This window comes from Microchirus variegatus (genome assembly GCF_963457635.1).
Source record: "Microchirus variegatus genome assembly, chromosome: 1".
NCBI classification, from domain to species: domain Eukaryota; kingdom Metazoa; phylum Chordata; class Actinopteri; order Pleuronectiformes; family Soleidae; genus Microchirus; species Microchirus variegatus.
The window spans coordinates 19,513,796-19,537,704 of NC_139802.1; the positions used below are offsets into that span (position 1 = coordinate 19,513,796).

At 39.6% G+C, this 23,909-nt stretch overlaps 1 protein-coding gene across 1 annotated transcript; it reads left to right on the plus strand.

Annotated features, from left to right (window-relative positions):
- Nucleotides 1-6,208: 6,208 nt before the first annotated feature.
- sh3bp5b (SH3-domain binding protein 5b (BTK-associated)) lies at nucleotides 6,209-22,841 on the plus strand (the record flags this gene model as incomplete). Its single annotated transcript, XM_083892674.1, has 9 exons — nucleotides 6,209-6,286; nucleotides 7,765-7,827; nucleotides 12,507-12,635; nucleotides 19,117-19,281; nucleotides 19,381-19,511; nucleotides 19,730-19,772; nucleotides 19,878-20,094; nucleotides 21,489-21,854; nucleotides 22,606-22,841. The coding sequence occupies 9 exons, from the start codon at nucleotides 6,209-6,211 to the stop codon at nucleotides 22,839-22,841; spliced, it is 1,428 nt and encodes a 475-aa protein (XP_083748800.1).
- Nucleotides 22,842-23,909: the final 1,068 nt, after the last annotated feature.

Sequence of the window (23,909 nt, forward strand, 5' to 3'; positions counted from 1 at the left end):
CCCAATACCTCTTTAATTTGTTGAATCACTATGAATATTGTCTGTCTCTTAAATCTCACTGGCTAAAATGTGAACGTGTGAATGTCCCGTCGCGTCCTGAGTTTGTATCTGTCCTTGTAAAAGAACAGCCCAGTTCCTCATCCTGTCATTGGGAAACAGAGGGAAGTGGAGGAGGTCACGCCCAGGTCTTTCTTGTGTAACAGTGCAAGCCCCAGTTATTTACAGTGTCTGTGGAGCTTATTATATTTTCTTTGTGTGAGTGGAACTAATGACTCTGTGGCACCAAATGCATTAATCATTAAAAAAGTCATGAGAAAAATAGCTGTAGATAAAGGACATCTACGCCACCCGCTGCACCCACAACCGCGGCTCTTCTCATACCGACCATCATATTTCCTCTGGATTTATTTATTTCCTCAATTATTTATTGAATTTTTACTTGTACTTCATTGACTATTTCTTTTTTTTTGTGATTAGAGGGATGAGAAGGTGTCTGTACTTCACTGTACTTTTAATGTATATGACAATAAACTATAACTAACTGACAAAGTTCTTAGATAGAAACGCATTAAACAAAAAGAAAAACAGACGAGATGCAGTCCAAATACACAAAAAGGTATAAGAAAACATTCATTAATTGAAGCAAGAACTAAAGAAATTACCTTACAAATAACAATAGTTTAAAGTCATTCACAACTCATCATTTCTCATTGTAAATAGTTTTTTCCCTCACGATGAGCCTGCAGTATATTTGTAGTTGAATAGGAACTGAAAGAAAAAAGTGATTGTGAAGCACTGTGTGTGTGTGTGTGTGTGTGTGTGTGTGTGTGTGTGTGTGTGTGTGTGTGTGTGTGTGTGTGTGTGTGTGTGTGTGTGTGTGTGTGTGTGTGTGTGTGTGTGTGTGTGTGTGTGTGTGTGTGTGTGTGTGTGTGTGAGCGTGTGTGAGTGCGTGTGTGTGTGAAGCAAACATAGTCAGCTTTTCTGTGTAACACAACGTACATGTGTACATTCCTCGAGGCCCTCTCGTTCAGGCTTTCTTGGCATTTAGCTGACGCTCCAGTCCTGAACCGCTTACAACAAGGACCTCACTTAAGGGCATTTAAACAGATTCTGTTTGCCTCCTCAGTGAGTACAATGTCTGGCTCACACTCAACACACGGCCACATTGTCAGTGTCAGCAACTCTGCTGCACCGAGTTTCCCTGAGTTAGTTTTGCTGACGCTGGCGTCCGGAGTCACCCATAAAAGAATGAAGGAGTTAATGTCTTAGATCAGGGGTGTCAAAGTCAAATGACCTGGGGGCCAATGAGTGTCTAGTGTGGTCAATAGGGGCCGGGCCTAGAGAATAAAAAAAAAAGACAAATTAACAACTTGGATGTGTTTAGCTCATTTACATAAGGTGCAAATCACCAAAGTGGACGCCAAAATTAAAAAAGGCAGACTTCCTGTTGAGTTGAGGCCATGGCCTTCCCACCAATTTTCAGGTAAACGCCAAGGGTTGCCGTGGTCACGCGTTTTGAATCCACAAAACCTTTCGGCAACGTTTCACTTTTGATGTGTCTAGTACAGATTGGACGAGTTCGTTCATTTATGTGACTGGAAAGCCACGGATATAATAACAATCTGAAGGATAACAATACACTCTTAGAAATAAAAGTGCTAAGTAGAACCATATAAGGTTCTTCGGCTTGTCCTCATAGGAGAACCCTTTTGGAGGGTTCCACTAAGAACCCTTTTAAAAGGGTTCTCTGGATCAAAATGGTTCTTACTGGAACCATTAGTGTTGCCAAGAACCCTTGAAAAACCCTTATTTCTAAGAGTGTAGGTTCCTCACACAAACACGCGTCAGGAGCCATTTTGGACACTGCCATTCGTGACTCGGGACCTAACAAGGTTATTTATACATGTAACTGAATGTTGTATGTGATACATTTAATAATGTGATAATTATGACCGAATGTCTTATTATTACTGCTATAAAAACATTGCTAACAATGTTAGCAATATTATATTCTATCACCTCGCTGGCAGCTGTGCCTCAGTTACACACTGTGTTCAAAAGACGGTGAGGTCGTTCATTATAACATGTAATCGATTGGGGGGCCGCATGTGGCCCATGGACCGGCAGTTTGACACCTGTGTCTTAGATCATTAACGTCGACAAGATAAAGAGGAGGAGAGAGCAAAGGGAACTGACGGAGAAGAGAAATAATCATAACAATTTGTACTTCAAGACAAAACATCATCAACATCATCATCATCCCATGTTCTCAGTCTGTTTCAGGAATCTGCTGACAGTGTCCTGTCTGCAAGTCCAGGCCTGGAATATTTCACATCTTTGGATAAGTTGCATAACGTTGAGCTGATAAGAGAGTTAGTGTTTTCCTTACATTGCTTTCATTTTGTAATCACTAAATCATCTCAGTGGTCTTTTAGATAAATGGAATACCAGATGAGAGGCACCACAGGGATTTAAAGAACCGTGCAAATGTCTCCGGGCGCCGTGAACTTTATTGTTGCTATGTCTGTCAAATTCTGTACACAACATAATGATCAAGCATGTCATGAGGGAGCCTGCCGTAATAGACCGTTTTCACAGCAGGTTTCACTCCAGGTTTAAGTGTATATGCTTTCCCCCCTGAAAGATGTGTTATATTACCACAGCTCCCATGTTTCCTGTGTTTTCTGGATGTGTTCCAATAAAGTGATTGAGGAAATAATCATAGTGTTTATATTACGCTAAAGCCATTGGTTTTTAAAATTGTGGTATGTGGCATGAGTTTCCTCTGGTGGTACAAATCAGAAATACTGTTCTACTGTATATACCAGGGCATGTGATCGCAGTGGAGCTGAAGAATTTGACAAATAATCCATAGCTGACTTTTCTCGGACTATTTACACCGCTGTATTTTAACATCAGTGATAATGATGTTACTTTGAGAGCTCAACATCTTCTCAGGTGGTACTTGGTCTACACAGTTTGAGAACCAACGTGCTAAAGCTTCACCAAAACAACAAATCTAATGTTATCACAGTGTTGTGCATTTTTGCCCGGAACATGTGCACAACTCAGAGAGAGAGGAAGCATTGACTATTTTTTGAGAACTCCTAGTCTGGGTGAGTAGGCCACCAAAGAGCCGCTGTCTTTTTGATTTGGCTGTTGCTTCCATTTTAAGTGACTTGCAAAAGTCTCCATCCCCCACACCTGCAGGAAAGACTTTGGCAACAGGGCTTTTCAGTGTCGCTGCTTCAACAACTGCTCTGAGAAAACTAAAACAATCTCCATCACTCTGGTATGATTGGTTGTAGGTCGCTTCAATTGTGTACATTTTGATCTGCATCTGTTGGATTTCATAATCGATCTCAAATGAGATTGGCATGCAATCTAAAGCTGTCAGGCTAAAGAACTTGCCAAATCGGCTGCAGCTGGTGATGCCCCATGTCACATTTTAGGTGCAAACACATGAAACATGAAGCAATATTGGGCTCGAAACTTCACTGTCTGCAAGTAAGTCGATGCAACCATGGTCGATTCAGCTTCTCGCGTGTAAACACTAACTGACCTAAATACCAACAAGTTGTTGGCAGAGTGGCCTCATATGCAGTGTTTCTTGCAGTTGCATCAGAATAAAACCCAGTGTCAACACTAATAGATTGGATTCAGCTAATTTTTCATGAATTATACAGTATTTATTTGTGTCCTTTATTGTATTTTTCAAATTTTTTCTCGCAAATTGTTCTATGGCTGTAGTGTTGCACTTTATAATATGTGGCCTCGTTTTTAGTACGTGCCTAGTTATTTGTTATTTTGCAGCAATATGAATAAAGTTGGGGCCATGCGGTGGATTAGAGGCCAGATTAGGGCCTTTCTGCACGGAGTTTCCATGTTCTTGTCGTGTGTGCATGGGTTTTCTTCCAGTTCTCGGGTTTCCTCCCACAGTCTGAAACCATACAGAGGTTAACTGTTAATTTAAAATTGCTCATAGGTCTCTGTTTGTTTGCCATGTGATGAACTGGCCACATTTCACCCTGTGTCCCATGGGATTGGCTCCAGCGACCCTCACGTGGAGGATAAAGCGGTAGCTCAACTTTTAAAAGCAACCAAGGTTGACCAAAGTGCTTTACAGAGTTAATAAAACATAAAATCAAAGCAAAACAGTCAAATAGTAACATAATTAAATAGTAAAATCTATATAAGAGTCTGGGTTGACTGTTCTTATAAGTGAAGGCCAAGAAGAAGAAGAAGTGGATCAATCTTGGGTGTAGATTTCAGAGAGGTGAAATGGTGCCAAACCATTAACAACATTTTAAAATCAACCCTAAAACGAATAATAAGCCAGTGGAGGAAGTGTTGTTCACACATGAATAAAGTCTGATTTCATTTGAAGAAGCAACACACTGCAGTGACAGATGCAGAGGTTAGTAAAGTTGGTGTCGTGATCTACAGTAGGTTCAAAAAAGCATCGCAAGGTCGCTGCAGTTTTCCTCTTTTAAAAAAAATAAAATAAATGGCTTTCACGTATCCTGTTATTCAGACAAATCACCAGCTGAGCCCGAGGTGGCGGCAAACATGCTGACAGGACTGAGGATGTCCTCCAGGATCCACACAACGACATGGTGCATGGGGCTGTGGACCTGTAGAGCCTGGAGGAGGAATGTGTCAGCGTAGCTCTGCCTTTACCTCGAGTGATGTTAATAAAGATGGCTTTTGAAAGAGATAATCTGCCCTTTGACAAACACATTGCGAGGCTTAACCTTAAAAAGTTCTCTGGAGGAGTTTCTTTACAGACTCACTGAATAATTGTTGCTATTAATGCTGATGCAAGGCATTGCTGCAATATAAGACTGAAGATATTGAAATGTTCCTAGAGTTAGCCCAGTGCTTGTTGTGCATATTTTATACCTATATTTAAAGCTGCAATGGGCAATTTTCTTGTCTTAAACTTGAGGTTATGATGTTAAAAGCTTTTGTGTTCAGCATGACCTGCAATTACAATACAACCATCCTTATTCTTAGTTTTCATCATATAACAATCCATCTAACCCACAAAATATGAATCCATATTATCCGACCGGACATAGACATTTGTTTTCTCGCATTACTAAATGCAGCTTTGGCTTGACAAAATATGAAAAGTCTGATCGAGGGAGATCAACTATAATTATATTTTTTCATAAAGCAGCATACAGTGTGTAGTGCCTCACATCTAAACTTCATGTAAAAGCACATAATTGAATCATTTGCCATAATTATATCACAGGTTGTTTATCAGCATAGTTTCTTAATAAATGCTTATTATATGTGCTGCTATGACACAGACAGCCCAGCTATAGTGGTAGGAATGTATCTCTTAATGCACAATAGGATAATAAGATTAATGTGTGTAACAGTACATGTTGGTTTATCCAACCTCCAGCCACCCCCCCCCCCCCCCCCCCCAAACAGTTTTTTAAAACGCCCCTCAGTCACTTTACATCCTGGTACCAATGCTAGCTACGATCTAACTAGGTCATGGCTAGCTAGCATTAGCTATGTATAGACATGTGTCATTTTAATGTAATGCATAAAATGTCATATTTTTCCACTGCGCTTTCAGAGTGTTCCATAAACAATGTTGAGAACACAACATAAGAGAGGTAAACAGTAAAAACACAGTCAGCAGTCTCTTAAATGTGCTATTTTTGTACAACATTGAATAGTTAGATTATAAGAAAACAGGTCAGGTTTTAGCCCAGTATTCAGTTGCTTAGAAAAATATTGGCCCTGGGCCAAATTCACTTGCTGTCGAGTATTAGAATTGAATTTTGATGCATGCTACACCTAAATGTTGAAAATATTCTTTAGTGCCGCGTCACTGCTAGGTGGCACTAGTCACCCCTCATACAGCTTCGCAGAAGGGGGCGGGGCCAGTGTGAATCAGTGCTCGGGTCTTTCAGCGGCCAGTCCAGTGTGGAGGGAGAGCGGGGAGAGGGAGGACGTGATTGTCGCTGTAGCCTCTTGTTCGACACGGCCCTGTGGATACAAAACAGCAGGTTACTCTGAAAAAACACTGGGGGGCAAAAGAAATATAAAGCACACTAGGGACAACTGTGGATATCAATATAATTCGGCGCCTGATGACCGAGTGAGACACTTGAACCGTGCCGTCTGTCTGTAGGTTCGTGCCGCCTTTGTTCGCCTGTGACACCTGCCCTCCTCCACCTGCGGCATGGAGCACCCGGAGAGGGAGCACAGGTCGGATGAGGAGACGGAGTATGAAGACGAGGAGGTGGACCCAAGAATCCAGGTAACGCCAGTTTCATTGATTGTTGCTAATGTTTGTTTATGTCATTGATTGTAGAAGCAGCAGCTGCAGTAGCAGCAGCTAACAGCAGGGACCAAAGTCCCACACACACACAACATGATGTAGCCTAATCACTATTTACAAATAATCCAGTTAACTTGATGTAATTTAAATGGTAACCACAAATCATTAATTAAAAATCAACATATTTCTTTCTTTTGTTTTAAAACAATGTCAAATAGAAAATGATGGTAGAAAAGAAATGCTGTTTTTAAATAATATTCAAGGAATAATGAGGTCAAACTTCGATAAGGACTAAATTATCTCTCGGCCACATTTAGATAAATGTCTCAGTGACTATGGGATAGGTCTGACAATAATGTAGGAACAAAAGTTATAATTTCCTGAAGCAGATGGTTTTGAAAATGGTTTCTATGTCCAGTCAAAATTACCCAATTATTGTCAATTTTCATCAGATTAGGATTCAATTGGGATTTGTTGCTGTAATATTGATTATTGGCTGTTAGTTTTGCAAATTATTAAAGCAAACAAATAGTCAGACTCCAAAGTAAAAGCCATAGTTTAGATTGTTTACTGTCTTTTTCTTCTTCTTTTTATAATTTTCTATTTTCCATTGTTTAAACATTTTTATTGTTTTATAGTTTTATAGTTTTTTATTGTTTAAACATTGTTATTGTTTTATTAGATATATTTTTAATTGTTTTATATTCTTTTTATTTTGTCTCCTATGTTTTATGTGCCATGTTTTATTTATTGTATTGTTAAAGGTGCATTATGTAATAAATCTAAAGCAACTGGCCATAAAATCCTCCTAATATTTCACAGAGACTAAGGAATAATGTTCATATAACAAACTGAACTCACCAACAACAACAGTACAGACAAAATATTTGCATTAAAAAAATCTTTTGCAGACTGCAAATCATGTTTATGTATTGAAATTATGTTTTGCCATGTGGCGCCACCTACCGCCGTCTACCAATCATTGCAGTCAGTAGAGTCTCAGCTGCCGAGCAACCACGGGTTGCCAGTTACGTCAAAAAATGAAACCTAAAAGATCTCAGTATTTTGAATTTTGAATGTAGTAACCGTTTTTGGCCACATTCTTACATATGGCACCTTTAAGAACTTTGTCCCAGCTATAGCTGCCTAAAGCGCTCTATAAATGAAGTTGAGTTGAGTGAGTTGAGTCTATTGTTTGCTAAATGAAAACCGAAGTGAGAAAAAACTCCAGCCAATAAGTAAGAAAAAACTCCAGCAAATCAAGGGGATTTCTTGTTTCTCTTTGCCACTTCATTTAATAAAATCTATATTTTGGGGGGTTTTGGTCATGGAAATAATCTGTATTAGTGTGTTTGAATATTCATTGGTATACATTGGTAGAATCGTATTCTTTAATATGTTAAATGTGTCACTTTAATAAATTCAGAACATTTCTCACGATGTGTCTCCTCTTCCAGGGGGAGCTGGAGAAACTGAACCAGTCCACTGACGATATCAACAGATGTGAGACGGAGCTGGAGGTCAGTTTGCTGACGCACACTCGGCATTATCTTTGAATGTCTCTGTGGGGTTTATCTGTGGTCCCGTGGCGTGTCAGGTTTTGACTAATGGAGCGTGTAATTGTGAATACACATGTGCTTCCAAGTGTTGACTGACGGTGTGTGATATCAAATCAGTCAGTTTGTCTTTTCTGCCTATAGTGTTATTTTCAAGGAACCTCTGTGCAGATGCAGCCGTTTTCAGTTTAACCTTTGCCCGGTCTCCAGGCCCAGCTGTTTGTAAGGTTCTCATCATGCTCTGTCTGCTTTTATAACTGATCTTTGTATCCCATATAAAAAACAGTAAAAGCTAATTGCTTACATTAATGTAGGTTAGCAACATGTTCGCGCATCTTTATAGAGGTCAAAGTCTTGCTTTGCTTTGCAGTTTGAAGATTGTGCATGGTGTCAGTCAGTCAGTCGGGCAGCTCCGAGGTCAGAAGTTAACTCTGTGTCATGCGCTGTGAAGCTGTGACTCAATGAGTTATTCTGTCAAAATGTTTTCTCTTCCAATGAATGTGATTTGTTGCCAGGAGCTGGCCGGGGTTTTCCATATCTATTATAATGTGCTCTCTGAGCAGAGACTGTTCTTCACGGTGGACTTGATGCTTCTGCAGTGAGATAAGACGTCAAATCAATGATATTGAATTAAATAAAAAGAATAAAGCTGTGTTAGGTAACATGTTTTTCTGTCAAATGATCTGGGAAGACTCGACAATCTCCTGCTTAAACTCTGTTTCTTTAACGCACCGTTACTGTCAGTTTAATTTAGCGCTGCAAATAACGATTATTTTCGTAATAGTCGAGTTGAGCAATCGTTTCATTCCATAAAATGTCAAGAAAATGTTGAAATCGGTGTTTGTCAAACGTGGAAATGACGGTGTTCTCAAACATGTCTTGTATTGTCCACAAACCAAAATTATTCAGTTTGAATGATTTCTTAGTTGTACGTAGAGCTGAAACAATTAATCGATTACTAAATTAATTGTCAACTATTTTTTAGCTGTTTTCATGATTAAAACATTTCTGATTTCTGATTGTTTTAGCTTCTTAAATGTGAATATTTTCTTTGTTTGTTTACTCCAAATAACAAAGAAATCATTAAAACTGAATCATTTTGGTTTGTGGACAAAACAAGACATTCGAGAACATCGTCATTTCCAGGTTCGACATTTTATGGACTAAACAATTCATCGAGGAGAATAATCGATAGATTAATCGATTACGATATTAATCAATAGTTGCAGCTCTAGTTCTATGGAGCAAAGAAACAAGACAATTTTCACATTTAAGAAGCTGAAAAACCACAGAAACTGGTTCTGCTTAGGTGCAAATGTGTATTTAAATATTGAAATCTTTAGATCCCTGTGAAACGCTCTCTCTTTTTGTTGCACTACTGTTGTATGTACAGCTTAATGACAATAAAAGTGACTTGATTTGATTTGAGATGACAGGTGGGGGACAAGGATTCATGACTCGGCTACATGTCTTTTTCTTTCTATTTTAAGGAGCTTTTTTGTCCCATAATGTTTGACTGTGTTGCCTTGTAACCTTGTTTTACTTTTCTAGGGCAGCTTGGCAGCCCTGGAGTGGGAATAAAACGATGATTGTAAGGTTAAAATGTTGACTTCACAGCTTTCTTATCAGCTTGTTTACGACATCATTGAAAAACTGTGTGGAAACTGTTGTTTTTTTTACGTCATTTCTTTCCTTTGTTCCTCTTTTTCTTTCTTGTTGAACTGAAATTTCTTTTCAATACTTTCCCTCGTAATCCATCGTGCTGGAGCCAAAGTGTTTTCTTTTAAGTAGATGATTTTCTCCAAGGTCTTGGTTTGTCCACAAACTGATATTTTTCAGTTTTAATGATTTCTTTATCATATGGAGTAAAGAAACCAGAAACATATTCAAGATAAGCAGCTGAAAAATCAGGATGTTAACCAAACCATATCTCAATAGCTGACTCATTTTGTAATTGGCTGATGAAAATGTAATTGCATAATGTTTTAAGTTAATTCCAGTACTTACTCCTAACGATAATCAGTTTTTATAAGCAATATCAATGATATTTTACTGAGTGATGGATACAAGTGAGGTGAAGTGAAGTGAGCCCGCGGGCACCAATGGTGACCCCTGCTTTAGAGACTCATTTTAACAATCTGGAGTCACACAAACATGACATCACGCACATGGTTTTTTTGGCCCGACGAGATTTCATTTTTTGAACTCAAAAATAACCAGGAGAAAACACAAACAAGAGAGTCATGAGTTTTCCATTTTCAGACTGTCTTTAAAAGGAAAATTTGTTTAACTTTAAATGCATTGCTTTTGATTTGCTGAAATGAACTCAAGCCTCTAATCCAATACAAATCCAAAATTGATTATCAAAATTGCTGAAAGTGTAAAGCTTCAGATTCATCCGCTTGAGCTTTTAGATTTTACATTATTAGATTATTTTAGAAGATTAAAAGTGAGCCTTGGCCTGACTAGTAATGCTTTACTAATTAATAATATATAATAATAATAATAACTAATAATTTACTATAGTAGCAAAATGGGTAACTTAAGCAGGTGTTCTGTTTTTACAGATTCTCAATGGTTTTTTTTTATACAGTAGACGGCACAGTAATCCTACTATAATCCTAGGAAGATTAATAGACCCTAGATGTTACTTGTCAGCTCTTCTTGTCCATGAATGCTGTATCATTGAAGAGTTATTGTGCAACTCTCAATGAATCAGATACTATCTCGTTATCCACATTTAAATATGTCAAGACAAGAATGCGACCTTGTGAATCCTAATGTCTATATTTGTTGTTTTCCCAACACGGCCTCTATCGAATCGTTTTAATCCCATTAAATGTGGATAAATGGTAGACAATCCGCCCTAGTTTGAAGAATAGATGAGGCCTCTTGTTGGTTATATATAAGTATGTTGGTTACTTAACCCATTAAGGCCTGAAGCGCCTGGAAAAAATGCCTCTAAAACCTGAGCTTCAATGCTGACTAAATGACTGATTTCTCAGCCTCTGTAGCAGATATAGGAACACATTTCAAAAAGTATTTGAGAGCTTACACCTGTGGCTCTCTGTGAAATCTAGTTTATTTAGATACAAAAATGTAAAAGTAAAGTGAATAACTATTTTCAATTAAAAACCAGTAAGAAAATAAAGTAATATCAACTTGTGTCAGTGCCTTGATTTAGTCCTGATGTGAGTGTGAAGAACAAGAACAGCATGTAATGACTGTAACAGTCACATGTGGCGGTGATAGTGCTTACAGCGCTGTCAACGTCCTCCATGTTTGCTCGAAGAAATTTCAAAACTTTACACTTTACCGACTCTAATGGTAGAAATGCGGCAATGCTTTCCCGGCGCCAATGTGTTAAGTGCCACATTCCCTTGCTGCTGTTAACACGGTCCTTAAAAAGGACTACACTAAATTAAATATAGTGTAAATGTGCAACAAAAAATGCCCTTTATTTTCTTCAAGGGGTCTCTTGAGGACAGCGACAGCAGAGTGTTACTGGACCATGTCTGCGCTGACTGACATCTGACATCCTCTCTCGCAGTGTGAACTGTGGAGGAAACTGTAGTTTCTATCTTAGCGTTTTCTCTCGGTCCATTTGTCATTGTGTTCTGCTCCCTTGAGGTTGATTACGTGACCATGATGGATTTTTAGAGCCAGAATCAGTCCGAGAAAAATCCCTTTCTGACTTTGAACAAGTGAACAAACAGAGCGACCTAATGTGGAACAAATGGTTCCCTTCATAACAGATAGCAACAAAATTATATCAGACCTTAAGTGTTCTTCTTCAGTGTCTGTCGAGATACACTTTTTTTTTATTAAACTGTGTCAGCTTTCTTTGGCACTGATGATGATGCAGATAATTTGACCAGATTAGATTAAGTGTAGTAGCTGGGTGATGCATTTTGTTGTCCATTGTTTCGATCTACTTTTCATTGTTTTACCTTGCAGTTCTGGGGTTTTACTTTAGATGATTGGGTTCTTAACAGGTTTGTTGTACCTCCATAAAGGATTATGAGGTACAACACCTTGTTAACAGTCGTGAAAAAGTGTTTATTCGGAAGTGCACTGGTGACATGGCGGTTGATTTAAACTCCACGATTCTCGAATGGCCTCATTCATGCAACTAACAATTATTTTCATAATCGATTAATCTGTTGATTCATTTGCTGGATTAATCGTTTGGTCCGAAAATGTCAGAAAATGTTAAAAAAAACGTTGATCAGTGTTTGTCAAACCTCGAAATAACGATGTTCTCGAATGTCTTGTTTTGTCCACAAACCAAAATGATTCAGTTTTAATGATTTCTTTGTTATGTGGAGTAAAGAATTGAAGAAAATATTCACATTTAAGAAGCTAAAACAACAGAAATCTTGTTTTAAACATGAAAAAACCGAAACGATTAATCGATTATAAAAATAGTTGACGATTGATTCAAAGAATTGTTTCAGCCAGTGTAGTTTGGGTTTCGCTTGAAATTGGGTTGATTATGCTGCACATATTTAAACATCAGAGAGAATAAAAATGACCCAAATCCAAACTGGTATAAATTTTTTTTCTGTGATTTGCTCTGCGTCTTTGCTCTGATTTTGACCTAAATCCTCCCTAAAACCTTGTTTGTCTGTTTGTTCAAACAGGATGCGAGGCAGAAGTTCCGCTCCGTGCTGGTGGATGCCACAGTGAAACTGGACGAATTGGTGAAGAAGATCGGCAAGGCTGTTGAAGAGTCCAAGCCATACTGGGAGGCCCGCAGGTTGGCCAGACAGGTCAGTTTGGGTTTCTAAGGCTGATTCTAGGGCCATGTGACCATGGTTTGTGTCGCTGTGTCTTCAACCAGATTTATTCATGACATTTGTTTGATCTGGTCTTCTTTGATCTTACTCAATTTAATGGTCTGGTCTTTAATTCGCTCTTGGCACATGGGCGAATCAGACTTGTTGCTGGGTGAAAACAACACATTGACATTTTGTCAACAAATTTATTTTTGGAGTTGAACTTATTGACTTCACAGTCCTGTTATTATTAAATTGCTGATTTGTTATAGATAAATAATAGAATTAGAGCAATTGCACTTGAATATTGGCCTCTGCTGAATAAAGAGACCTTTGTATTCCCTAGTTTGGTTCTGCTTGGTTTGGGTCAATCATATCCCTATTTTTTTCTTTTTACTTGTTCAGGGATTTTACCAGGTTGAGACTTGTTTTAGTTTTCGAGCCTTTAGTGGTAATTCTAGTGGTAAAAAAAAGTTGATTTACATGCACGATTTACACACCTTTAAAGGTCTGGATTTTTTTTCAGCTGTTTAAACTTTAATTAATTCCCTCTTTAAACAGGTGATGTTTTGCAGAAAATGTCGTTGGCTTTAAAAATGACATTAAAGAGGAAATGTACAGACCGTGTTAGACCTCAGTCTCAGTTCCTCTTGCCTTTCCTCAGGTGTGTGTGTGTGTGTGTGAGAGTGTGTGAGCGTGTGAGCGTGTGAGCGTGTGAGCGTGTGAGCGTGTGTGCGTGTGTGCGTGTGTGCGTGTGTGCGTGTGTGCGTGTGTGTGTGTGTGTGTGTGTGTGTCGAAGCAGCCACCTGTTGTGCAAGTTATGCTTGAGCTGTAGGAGCTGCTACTTTGTGCTGAAATAAAGGGCAATGATGAAAGCATTTCTGTAAAGTAATGCTGTAGTTAAAGTTCCCTTTTCTCAGCGGTAGTCTTTCCCGTTTGAAACACGAGAAATATACAAGGTGAAATGAACACAATTTCTAAACAATCTGAGCATTTATGAGGTCAGCCACTGATGAGAAGGCCTGGCTTGCAGTCTCTATTCCAGGGGTTGAGGTCACACTGAACTTGTCAAACCTAAAGTCCTTGCTTTGTGCATTAGGGCACAATTGTGTTGAAATGGTAAAGGATTTTCCTCAAAGTGTTGCCACAACTTTGGATGCATAGCATTGTCCAAAATGTCTTTAGTATGATGAAGATTTAAGATTGTCCTTCAACACTTAACAGGTGTGTCCAAATGCTTTTGTCCATATAGTGTTTATCAAATGTTGCTCAAGAACTTAATATATCAAATGACGATGTCGGTAAAAGAAGTGCATAGATGTTTCTGTAAAAATTATTTTTCAGAAAACACACCATGTGGTTTTGGTGTAAAAATAATAATAATGCTGATGAGGTCCTAGAGGAACTGAAATGGGGAAGTACAGCATGTGATGATGTCTACTTCCTCTTACCTGTTAACTCACCTGCTGGCCCGACGCATTTCTTTACTTTCACTTCCTGTCTGAACCAGCTTTCCCCCAAGCATACAGCCTGAAGTTTTAAAATGGTGTTTACTAGTTGTGTGTTTCCCTTCCCTGACAATGGAGCCCTCTTTAGATTTGCTGCTGATGGTTGGCTGGCTCAGAGTAAAATATCCCATCAATGATTCAATGGATTGTCTTAAAACCAGGGTTTCCCCTTCTGAATGCCCTTGTTTTGGCGTCTGGAATCTGGGTTTTTTTGCCTTCAACATTTAGCAGCAAATCTCTGAAACTTCATTATTGCTCAAGTATGAATGTAGTTTTGTTGTTGCGACTGTACAAGCTTTTACTTTACTCCCTAGGAAATCTTTTCCTTCTCTTTTCAGCACTTGCTCCATTACTCTCCTGCTCAGTTTGAATAGGGAAAAACTCATTATTTGCTGTAGCAGATAAGCAGCAGGCAGCGGCGGGTGGAGACAAATGACCTCGACATCAAATAAAAGATAAAATGCAGACCAACAAATGTGAGAGTGTTGGGTAATCTACATTTGCATATCAGGCATCAAGCTGGCAGCAAATGATTGGAGAGGCATTGTGTGGGAGAACAATAATGAGGGTTACCCCTGCTGAGTTACACACATCTTTAAATCTTCTATTTATCTTCACAAATGGCGCTGGAACATTAGATCTTTTTGTTGTGTGACCCAGAAGAGACCTTTTTAATCTGAAACGAACCTTTTCCTCAAGGGCACAGTAGACGTTGCATGATCTAAACCTGTGTGTAGGAACAGGGGAGGACAGGTTTTCGTTACTTCTTCTTGCTTCTTCATCTTGGGTTATTCTTTCTCCTGGAGCGGTTCCTCTCCTCTTTTAGGCTTTTTGCTTTGCCATTTGGAGTGAGTGAGCATGTCATGTTTTGATGAGTTAAATTCAATAACAGCCCTGCCTTAGAGCTACAAATTTAATTTACACCAAACTTGACTAATGAAAGGGTGTTTTCTAGCTTTGTCTTTGAACCTAGAACCTTAGCAGTCCTACATCTGAGCCTGGATTTAACTGGGTTAATTTGCCTATTGGATACTGTGATGTGGCCTCAGCAGCTGATGCTTCACTTACTCCCCCTGCTGTGGTTTCATCTGTGTATCATTTTTATATATATATATTTTTTTTCCCCAACCCTGAAGCTCTCTCACACCGTATCTAGGCCAGGTGCGGTTCCTTCACGTCTCTCATGGACTAAATGGCAGTGTCCATGCTGTTTTATAGGAGAAGGCCTCAGTTTTGAAAGACATTATTGTTCATGTTTCTTCTTCACAGGAATTTAATTTGCCAAACACAATGAAGGAGCAGAGATTAAAAAGATAGGGCTTTTCTGGGGGGAAATAATTGCCAAATTAGGTCACTAGGAAAACAGATGCTGTCTGTGGAGACAAACTGTTTTTTGTCATTCCTCTGTGGCTGAATGAAGGAGAAATGTGGGATGTGAGCTCTTGTAGAGGAGATTACCATGCGTGAGGTTTCATCTAAACTGCGTCGTATTGTTTTTATTTTCAAGGTGGTGATGTGAAAGTTGATCTTTCCTCATCAGCCATGACTGACGTGAGTGAGGTTTTTCAATGTCTTTTATGAACGTTTGAGTGTAATTATTGACATGTTATCGCAGCAAAGTGGTCTTTGATGAAAAGAGGATTGAACTCTGGCTCAGTCTGATACAAACAATGTGTGGAAAATGTTGCTGTTGCCTTTTGTGTTTTGTTTCTTCTGTAACAAGTTACCACAGCATGCGTTCTTTGTTTCACGCTCTCCTGAATAATTGAAGGGCCTGTAGAACTAAATTACTTTTCCTCCCAGAGATGGAGAGAGAGAGGATTGAAGCGCACCCGTGTGCCTCTGGAGACTCGTCTCTGTGAAAGTTTTACAGGCTGCATGCAGGGTGATTAAAGTGTGCAAGCATAGAGGAGGAGGAGGAGGGAGAGGGGAGATGAGGATGACTAGTTGGAAAGAGAAAAACGAATAAGAAGAAGTGGTCTGCAGTGGAAGATGGAGGGAGGCAACAGGGAAAACTGGAGCAGTGAAAAATCTGGGCTACAACTGCTGATATTTATTATCAGAATTGGGTGACTAATCATTCAGGGCTTCATACACACTGTATGAACTACAATCTGCATTTTAAATCTTTTTATTTTACTATTTCTACGACGTTCTTCGTGTTTTATTTCCCTTATGTTTTCACCCTTTCATCAGAAGACGGCACCAAATTCAGTTGGTATATTAGTTTCTTTTCAACACGGATAAATCCAACTAAAGAAATAGGAGCTTGTCTTAATTTTTCTCCCTAATGATCGACATTACAAATCCACCGTAAAACATGCACAACAAACGAGAAGTGTTTGAATTATTTTAGATCGCTGCTAGAACAGTCAACAAGACGCCCCCAAAAAACATAGCATTTACAGGGTGTCTTGAATGCATCTCGTAGCTGCCCCTTGAAGCTCAACACGCTGTGAATTCTGCAGCAGTGACTGAATTTACCACAGTCATTGAATGCATCTCATAGGTGTTTCTTTTGGCAAATAATACATATAAAGTAGCTGCATTTTTTTTTTTTTTTTTGATTGTAATGCTTCTCCCTAGTCTATTGTGAAGTCACGTGGAACCGTCTGTTGTTTTGTTTTAATCATTGGAAAAGGGACTTAACTTGCTCAAAGCTAACTTATCTACACCACAATGTAATAAATACGAAAAAGAGAAGAGAAAGAAGGATATAATATAGCATGAAAGTAATGGATTAACCACATAATTTAGTCATTTGTGAACTATTGTGCTTCATTTATCCTGCAGAGCATCTCGCATGCGTTCCAGACTTTTCAAAAGTGAATGTGCCGTCTGTTCTGGAAGACAGTAAAGTGAAACGTGACAGAAGGGGAGGAGGAGAAGTGAGAGGAGAGAGTGATGGAAAACGAGACTAAATCCCTGCAGTGCACGTGGTGGCTCTGTGAGGCTGTAAATAATTTGAAGGCTTGAGTGATTGTTGCTTTTCTTGCATCTTTATCAGCAGTGGGCTTGATAGGCAGACTTTGGTGTCAGAGAAACTGGTCTCGACTCAAATCATAGGATTTAAGAGAAATACACAGACCCAACATGAAAACCACTTATCTGTTCACTAATCGGTGTATAAATCCAGCTTTTGGATCAGTTTTATCTACATATTCTATTTTTCTCATATTAGAATTTTTTACAACCGGATACAGAGGCAAACATATTTATTTCTATGTAAACGTTTGTGTCCTGAAATGTTGAATACATGCCATTTGTGATTAAATTAAAGTTCCAAATCAAGTGTATTTTGGTTAAATGCTTATATAAGCAATATAATGGCAATTTCTTTAAATTCAAAAATTAAAACAATACTTTGCTGCTAAAATTACCACGCAAAATCATGACATTTCGACCTCAGTGTTGGAACAAACTGGTTATATCGTCTGGAAGAATGAGCCTTCGGGGGTGAGGGTCAATATTTTGAGGCTTGTAGTGTAAACAAGACTTGTTTTCCTTTCACTGTATCATGTTTACTTTCCGATAATGGATTTTGCATCATCATCATCATCATCATCATCTACAACTGTATTTATTTGGTTTTTGGCTAATCTCATGTAACGCCTGGCTGCATATGAACACCGATTGGTTAAAAGGCGAAAAGCTGATGCACATCTGTTGACGTGATCCACCTCTTTTGCTCTCGTCATGGACCGTTTACCTGCAATTAGTAAAAGTGGAGAAGCCAGAAGCCTTCAGACCCAGAATCTGCAGATTCACATGCAGTATCTGTTTATAGTGCTACTCCAGGTCAAGTTTTAAATCATGTTGTGACCTTGTGACTGGACAAATTTTCCATAATATACATAAGTGTCCAGTCGTTATTATTGTGGTGTTGATGTGTCCGGGCCCCGGCACTGAAACACACACACACACATACTGTAAAAGACTACTGTAGGTAGCATGTGTGTTTGTATTTTATCGCAGTGTGCGACACAAAGCCGATTACATGACGGCAACAAAGCAGAGGTTGTATGAATCCTGCTGCAGCAGCATGTGGATGTCCCCGTCCATAATGACATTACACCGAGCATGTGGTGATGTCACAGCATCTGCAGACCAGTGCACAAGCTGAGGGGAAGACATTATACTGTCTCTATGTAAGGACATGGCTGACAAGTTGCATGTTTTTACAAACCTATTCAGTGTATTTAAATTGTTTGTAAAGCAACATCTGACATAACAGCATGATTATAAAATTAAAAAAAAGTGGTTTAATATATGAATTTCCAAAAACTAAGCAATAGAAACATAGAACCTCCCCTTTTTGAGGTAAATATAAAATGGTCAAAAATCACAAGCAGCTTAAGATTCTTTGTTTTGCATGTTTGAATACATACGCAGATCTTGAAGACCGTGTTAAAGTCCTCACTTTTTGCCCTGGTGCCCCTTTATCCACAGACAAACACACACACACACACACGAATCAGACCGATTATTCACGTGGCGAACACAACCATGGTATTGTGATGTTGTGTGGCGTGTAATGCCTCAGCTGTGTGGCTTCACGTGATCCAGATGATGATGATGTCAGGGACATCTCGTGTGCGACATCATCGCAACAAAGGGCTTTCTTGTCGCTGCTGATAACGTTTCTAAACCCTCATAGTTATAAATGTGTCAAAGTCAAACTCAACGTGATTGATTCAGGGAGTTTCTCACAGACCGAAGCTTACAGTTTGATACCTTCTTCTTCTAAGTGAAAAAAAGAATATACATATCTATGTTTTTTAAATCCATTTCAACATCTGATCTTTTTAATCTGTTGCTACTTTTAAATGTATGTTAATTGACTTTAAATATTTAGACATTGTCCTAATGAACATGTCTGTGACATGCTTTGGTCAAAACACCTTAAGGGTGAAGCACCATAGCAGTTCAAGCTATCAACATCATAAATGTGTGTGTCTGTGCTGCAGGCGCAGCTCGAGGCTCAGAAAGCCACACAGGACTTCCAGAGGGCAACAGAGGTCCTGCGGGCAGCGAAGGAGACCATCTCACTGGCCGAACACAGGCTCCTGGAGGAGGACAACCGGCAGTTTGACTCCGCATGGCAGGAGATGCTCAACCACGCCACGCAGAAGGTGCCTGTTAAGATTTTAAAAATTTAGATTTATAAAATCTATGACGGAAAGTTGACGAGAGTCTCTCAAGGCTGATGTTTAACCCCCCTGATGTCACAGGTGATGGAGGCCGAGCACGGCAAGACGATGAGCGAGCTGGCGCACAAGGAGACGGCGGCGAAATACGTGGCGGCCAACAGTCGCATGAAGCAGCTGGAGAAGAAGCTCAAACGCACCATCAACAAGTCAAAGTAAGAGTCACCAGCAGAGACGACCACCTCTTGAGTTATTGGATAAAAACCGTGTCCAAATATAATCTTGAATGGGTAAACGGGTTAATTAAGACTTAATGTTATGCCTGTGATTTAAAGCACATCAACATAAATCTTGACCAAAAGGTTGGGAGAATTTGTCAAATTTATCTAATCTCTTCCTCTCATCTCTTTCCTGACCTCCTCCTCCTCTGCAGGCCCTACTTTGAGATGAAGGCAAAGTTCTATCTACAGCTGGAGGTACGTGGTCGCCTCAAACCTTCATCCCTTTTGTGTCATTTTCAAAGAGTTTCTTTGAGGCTGTCGCTCACACGGCCACCACCGCTGTTGTTGTCTCCACTCCAGAACCTGAAGAAGAACGTGGACGAGCGCCAGGCCAAACTGTCTCGGGCCAAAGGCGACTACAGAGCGGCCCTCCAGAGCCTGGAGATGATTTCCGACGAGATCCACGAGAGGCGGCGGAACTCCGCCATGGGTCCACGGGGGAGGGGCGTGGGCGAGGAGGGCGATGGCGTTTCTGGGGACATCTCCAACTTCAAAATGGAATCTGACGGCATATCTAGTGAGTCACAGCAGGACACACTTGCATCACAATTGTCTGCGCCTTGGAGAGTGAAATAAATATCTTAAAGGGCACAAATATAATGCAAAATAAAGGTTTTAATTATTTTAATACTTATACTATATTTAATACTATATTTGGGGAAAAAATAGCAGTTTTCTTCTCCACTTGGACTGGGCAAGGTGTCCAATTTCCTGTCTTAGTTGCACTACAGCCTTAAAGGAGACATATTATGCAAAATCAACTTTTTAATCAATGAAATACTTATATTTGGGACTCTTAAGGACCTATAAGTCGGCAAAGTGTGAAAAAAGATGACTCAGTCATGTTTTTGTGGTCCACCTCAGTCCAAGAACAGGAGATAAAACACACGATGTTGACTTCTGCACTCATTGCTACGTCACAGTGAGACATTCCTGAATTGTTGTCTCGTGGAGCTCCGCTTTGTCCCTAAAAAAACACGAGAGTTCAGGCGAGGGCAATAGTATCTGGAAGAGTGGAAGTCTGTGAAGTGTTCTATTCTTGGCTGCACAGTGCAGCACAGAGTTCTACACAAACTTCCAGCCTCAGAGGATTTACATTTTATATATGATGGCAATAATGAGTGACACTGACGTAGTTTCCTGTGTCTCATTTGCATTTAAAGAGACAGGCACTCAAAAGCGAATGTTTTGGCAGGATGATTGAACTACTGTGGTGCTTCATCCTTAAGGTATTTTGACCAAAGCATGTCACAGACATGGTCATTAGCTTAACTTGGAGAAATAGGATATAATATGTCTACTTTAAAGTAAGAGAGACTGAAAAGGTCTTGTTCAAGGGTAATTGAATGATGAGCTTTATGAGTCACTTTCTTAAGTTAATTGAGGGCAAAATGTCTGTTCCTCTCAATCCCTGGAAAGTCTCATCACAGAGTCAAATGAAAGGTTTCAGAGAAAATTAGGTTAAGAGTCAATCACATACAAACACACAGTGGTAGCTTTGTGAACTAAGGCATTTCCTGTTTAACAGCTGTTGAAACTTTATTTGAGAACAAATACTGACTTCATCTGCAACTATTTTTTATTTTTTAAAGGATCAGTTATTTGGACTATAAATCGGTGTAAGATATTGTTTGTTAGTGTTTACACCTCATCTTTATTGGCCCTGACTGTGTAGTTGATTGATGACGTTACCGTGGTAACCACATTAAGAGTGGAGGTGACCGATACAAAGCACGACTGCGTTATAAATAGCACGTTTCGTCTCGTACAGCTGTCTGTGATGTGTTGCTGCTTTGAAAATGAACACCTGTGCTGATGTGACGTGACCGTTCTATTTTCATCAGCATTTACACACACTCACACTTCTTTTCTTTTTTTCCCGTCTTGTATCTCCACCTCCCTCCCTTGCAGTGGCCTCGATGAGCTTCGATGACGACACGTGCGGCGGCAGTGGCAGCGGCAGCGTCATGTCTGAGGAAGACTCGGAAACTCGCTCCACCTGCAGCCTGAGCTCACCTCCCCGCAGCCCACAGGACCTCATGTCGCCCTGCCCTTTCGGCAGCTCCTCCTCTTCGTCATACATGTCCTCCTCGTCTTCTCCGTCGCCGACTCCCTCCTCCTCCTCCTCCTCATCTTCCCCTGATCCACCGTCCAGGCCCCACAGTCTGGACCTTCCCTCCCCTGTGTCGTTGTCAGACTTCAGCCTCATCTCACCGGTGCTTGGACCGCGGAGTGAGTGCAGTGGAGCGTCGTCGCCTGAATGTGACATGGAGAGAGGTGAGCAAATGGAAAAATGCTTAAAAGATACCATGTTCGATCTCAGTCCTTCATGAAGTTGGTTGTGAATCTTAATGCAGACAGCCTTTCCTCCTGCTCTTAAATGACTTATTGTTATATGCAAAAAATTACACTTGTCGTTCCGTGCGTTTACATGCATGTTAAAAGTCCGTTTTTAGTCAGACTAAGGTACAATAATACCTTAGTCCGATTAAGACTAGCCCGAATTTAGTCGAACTATCTGGATAATGCAATAATGATTACTCCAGCTTGTATGAGCTTAGTCAGACTGGAGTCAGACTTGGCGTAAAGGGCAACAGGAAACTGATTAATCACACACTAACTTATAGAGAGATAGAGCATCACCTACAGAGGCTGAGTCAAAGGCCAAAAAAAATTGCGATTTTCTTCTCCACTTGGACTTGGCAAGGTGTCCAATTTCGTGACGCTGACGTAGTTTCCTGTGTCTCATATGCATTTAAAGACACAGGCACTCAAAAGCGAGCGTTCTGAACAGGGCTGTTTTGGCAGAGTGATTGAACGGCTGTGGTGCTTCATCCTTATGGCATTTTGACCAAAGCATGTCACAGACATGTTCATTAGGACACCAGGGAACTAGCTTAACTTGGAGAAATAGGGTATAATATGTCTACTTTAAGTAAGTATTGGCATCAAAAAAGTTTAGTGAGGTTACTTCACAGGTGGAAAAATAAAAACATTAAGGTCTCACTGACCTTCTCGTCTGCTGTAGGTGACCGTGCAGAAGGTGCAGAGGTGGAGCTGGATAACGCTCCCTCCATCACCACAAACACCACCACCATCACAAACAGCAGCAGCAGCTCCACTGCATCGATGAAGAGGACCTTCAGTCTGGAGTCTCGCTTCAGCTTCCTGAACCTGCGGCGACCTCGACCCGACAACGCCAAGAAAACAGACGGCTGTTCCCAGAAGGCAGAGTCGGGACAGACTGAAGTCGCGGTCAAATGAGCCTCGACAGACCAAAAAACTCACAAACTCTGACTCTGTATGGACTGCACTCCACTGTTGAGCATGCGTGTAAGTGAAAATACGGTGGGGAAAATAGGATATGAACTCACTTCCCAGGCACCGTCACTGTCACTAAAGCTGCTGTTATTGTTAAATCATTTTGTATTGTTTTGACAGAATTGTCTTACTTTTAAAATAGTACTGGGCTGCCTGTTGTAAACCACACAGAGAGGTTCTTCTTTCTCTTCTGTGTTTGGTAGAAAACCATGTGGTATTTGTACTCTCTGGACCTTCAAATATTTAGTCTCTTCACTTTTATTTAGTTTACCTGATGCCTGATTTGCAGTAATTTGCTGATTCAGTCTCAAATCAAAACAGTAACATCATATAAATTTACAGTAAATGCACATAAATAGAAGTAACATTTACTTAAAGTCCCTTTTGATTAACATTTTTGAGATGATAACAACTTAAACTTTAATGCTTAAAAAGGGACTTAAAGTAAAGTGTTGTCTCTTTATAATGTGCTGTAATATATAAATACAGGCTGTGTAAATTGTATTTTGTTTCTCTTAAAGATGAAATGTTGAATTTATTATAATAATAAAAGAAAGCACTTGTCTAAATGAACACGCTGGTGTTTTGATGTGACAGCCTTGTGTTGTGATGTTAAGGTTGGTCAATTTTAGGAAATTAAATTAATGTGTTGCTTTTTACAAATTTAAAGTTACATAAATGGATAAAAAATTAAATCTTAACGTTCAACTTGTTTCTCAAATTTCAACTTTACTGTCAAAGTTTATGTAAAAAAAAATTCCCCTTAACATTTCAACTTTTTTCGTGGTTCAAACTTATTTCTTAAGATTTTAACATTGTTCTCAACATTTCAATTTTATACTTGGTATTTCCTTTAGCAAAAGCCAATGTCTGTTATTGATGGAGGGAAAACAAAAAAACACAGCTATCTCCGGACTACATTTTGGGAACTTTTAGGACAACGTACTAAACCATGACATTTGTTTGATTTTATGGACAACATTCTAAACTTTGAAATTTTATGGATGACAT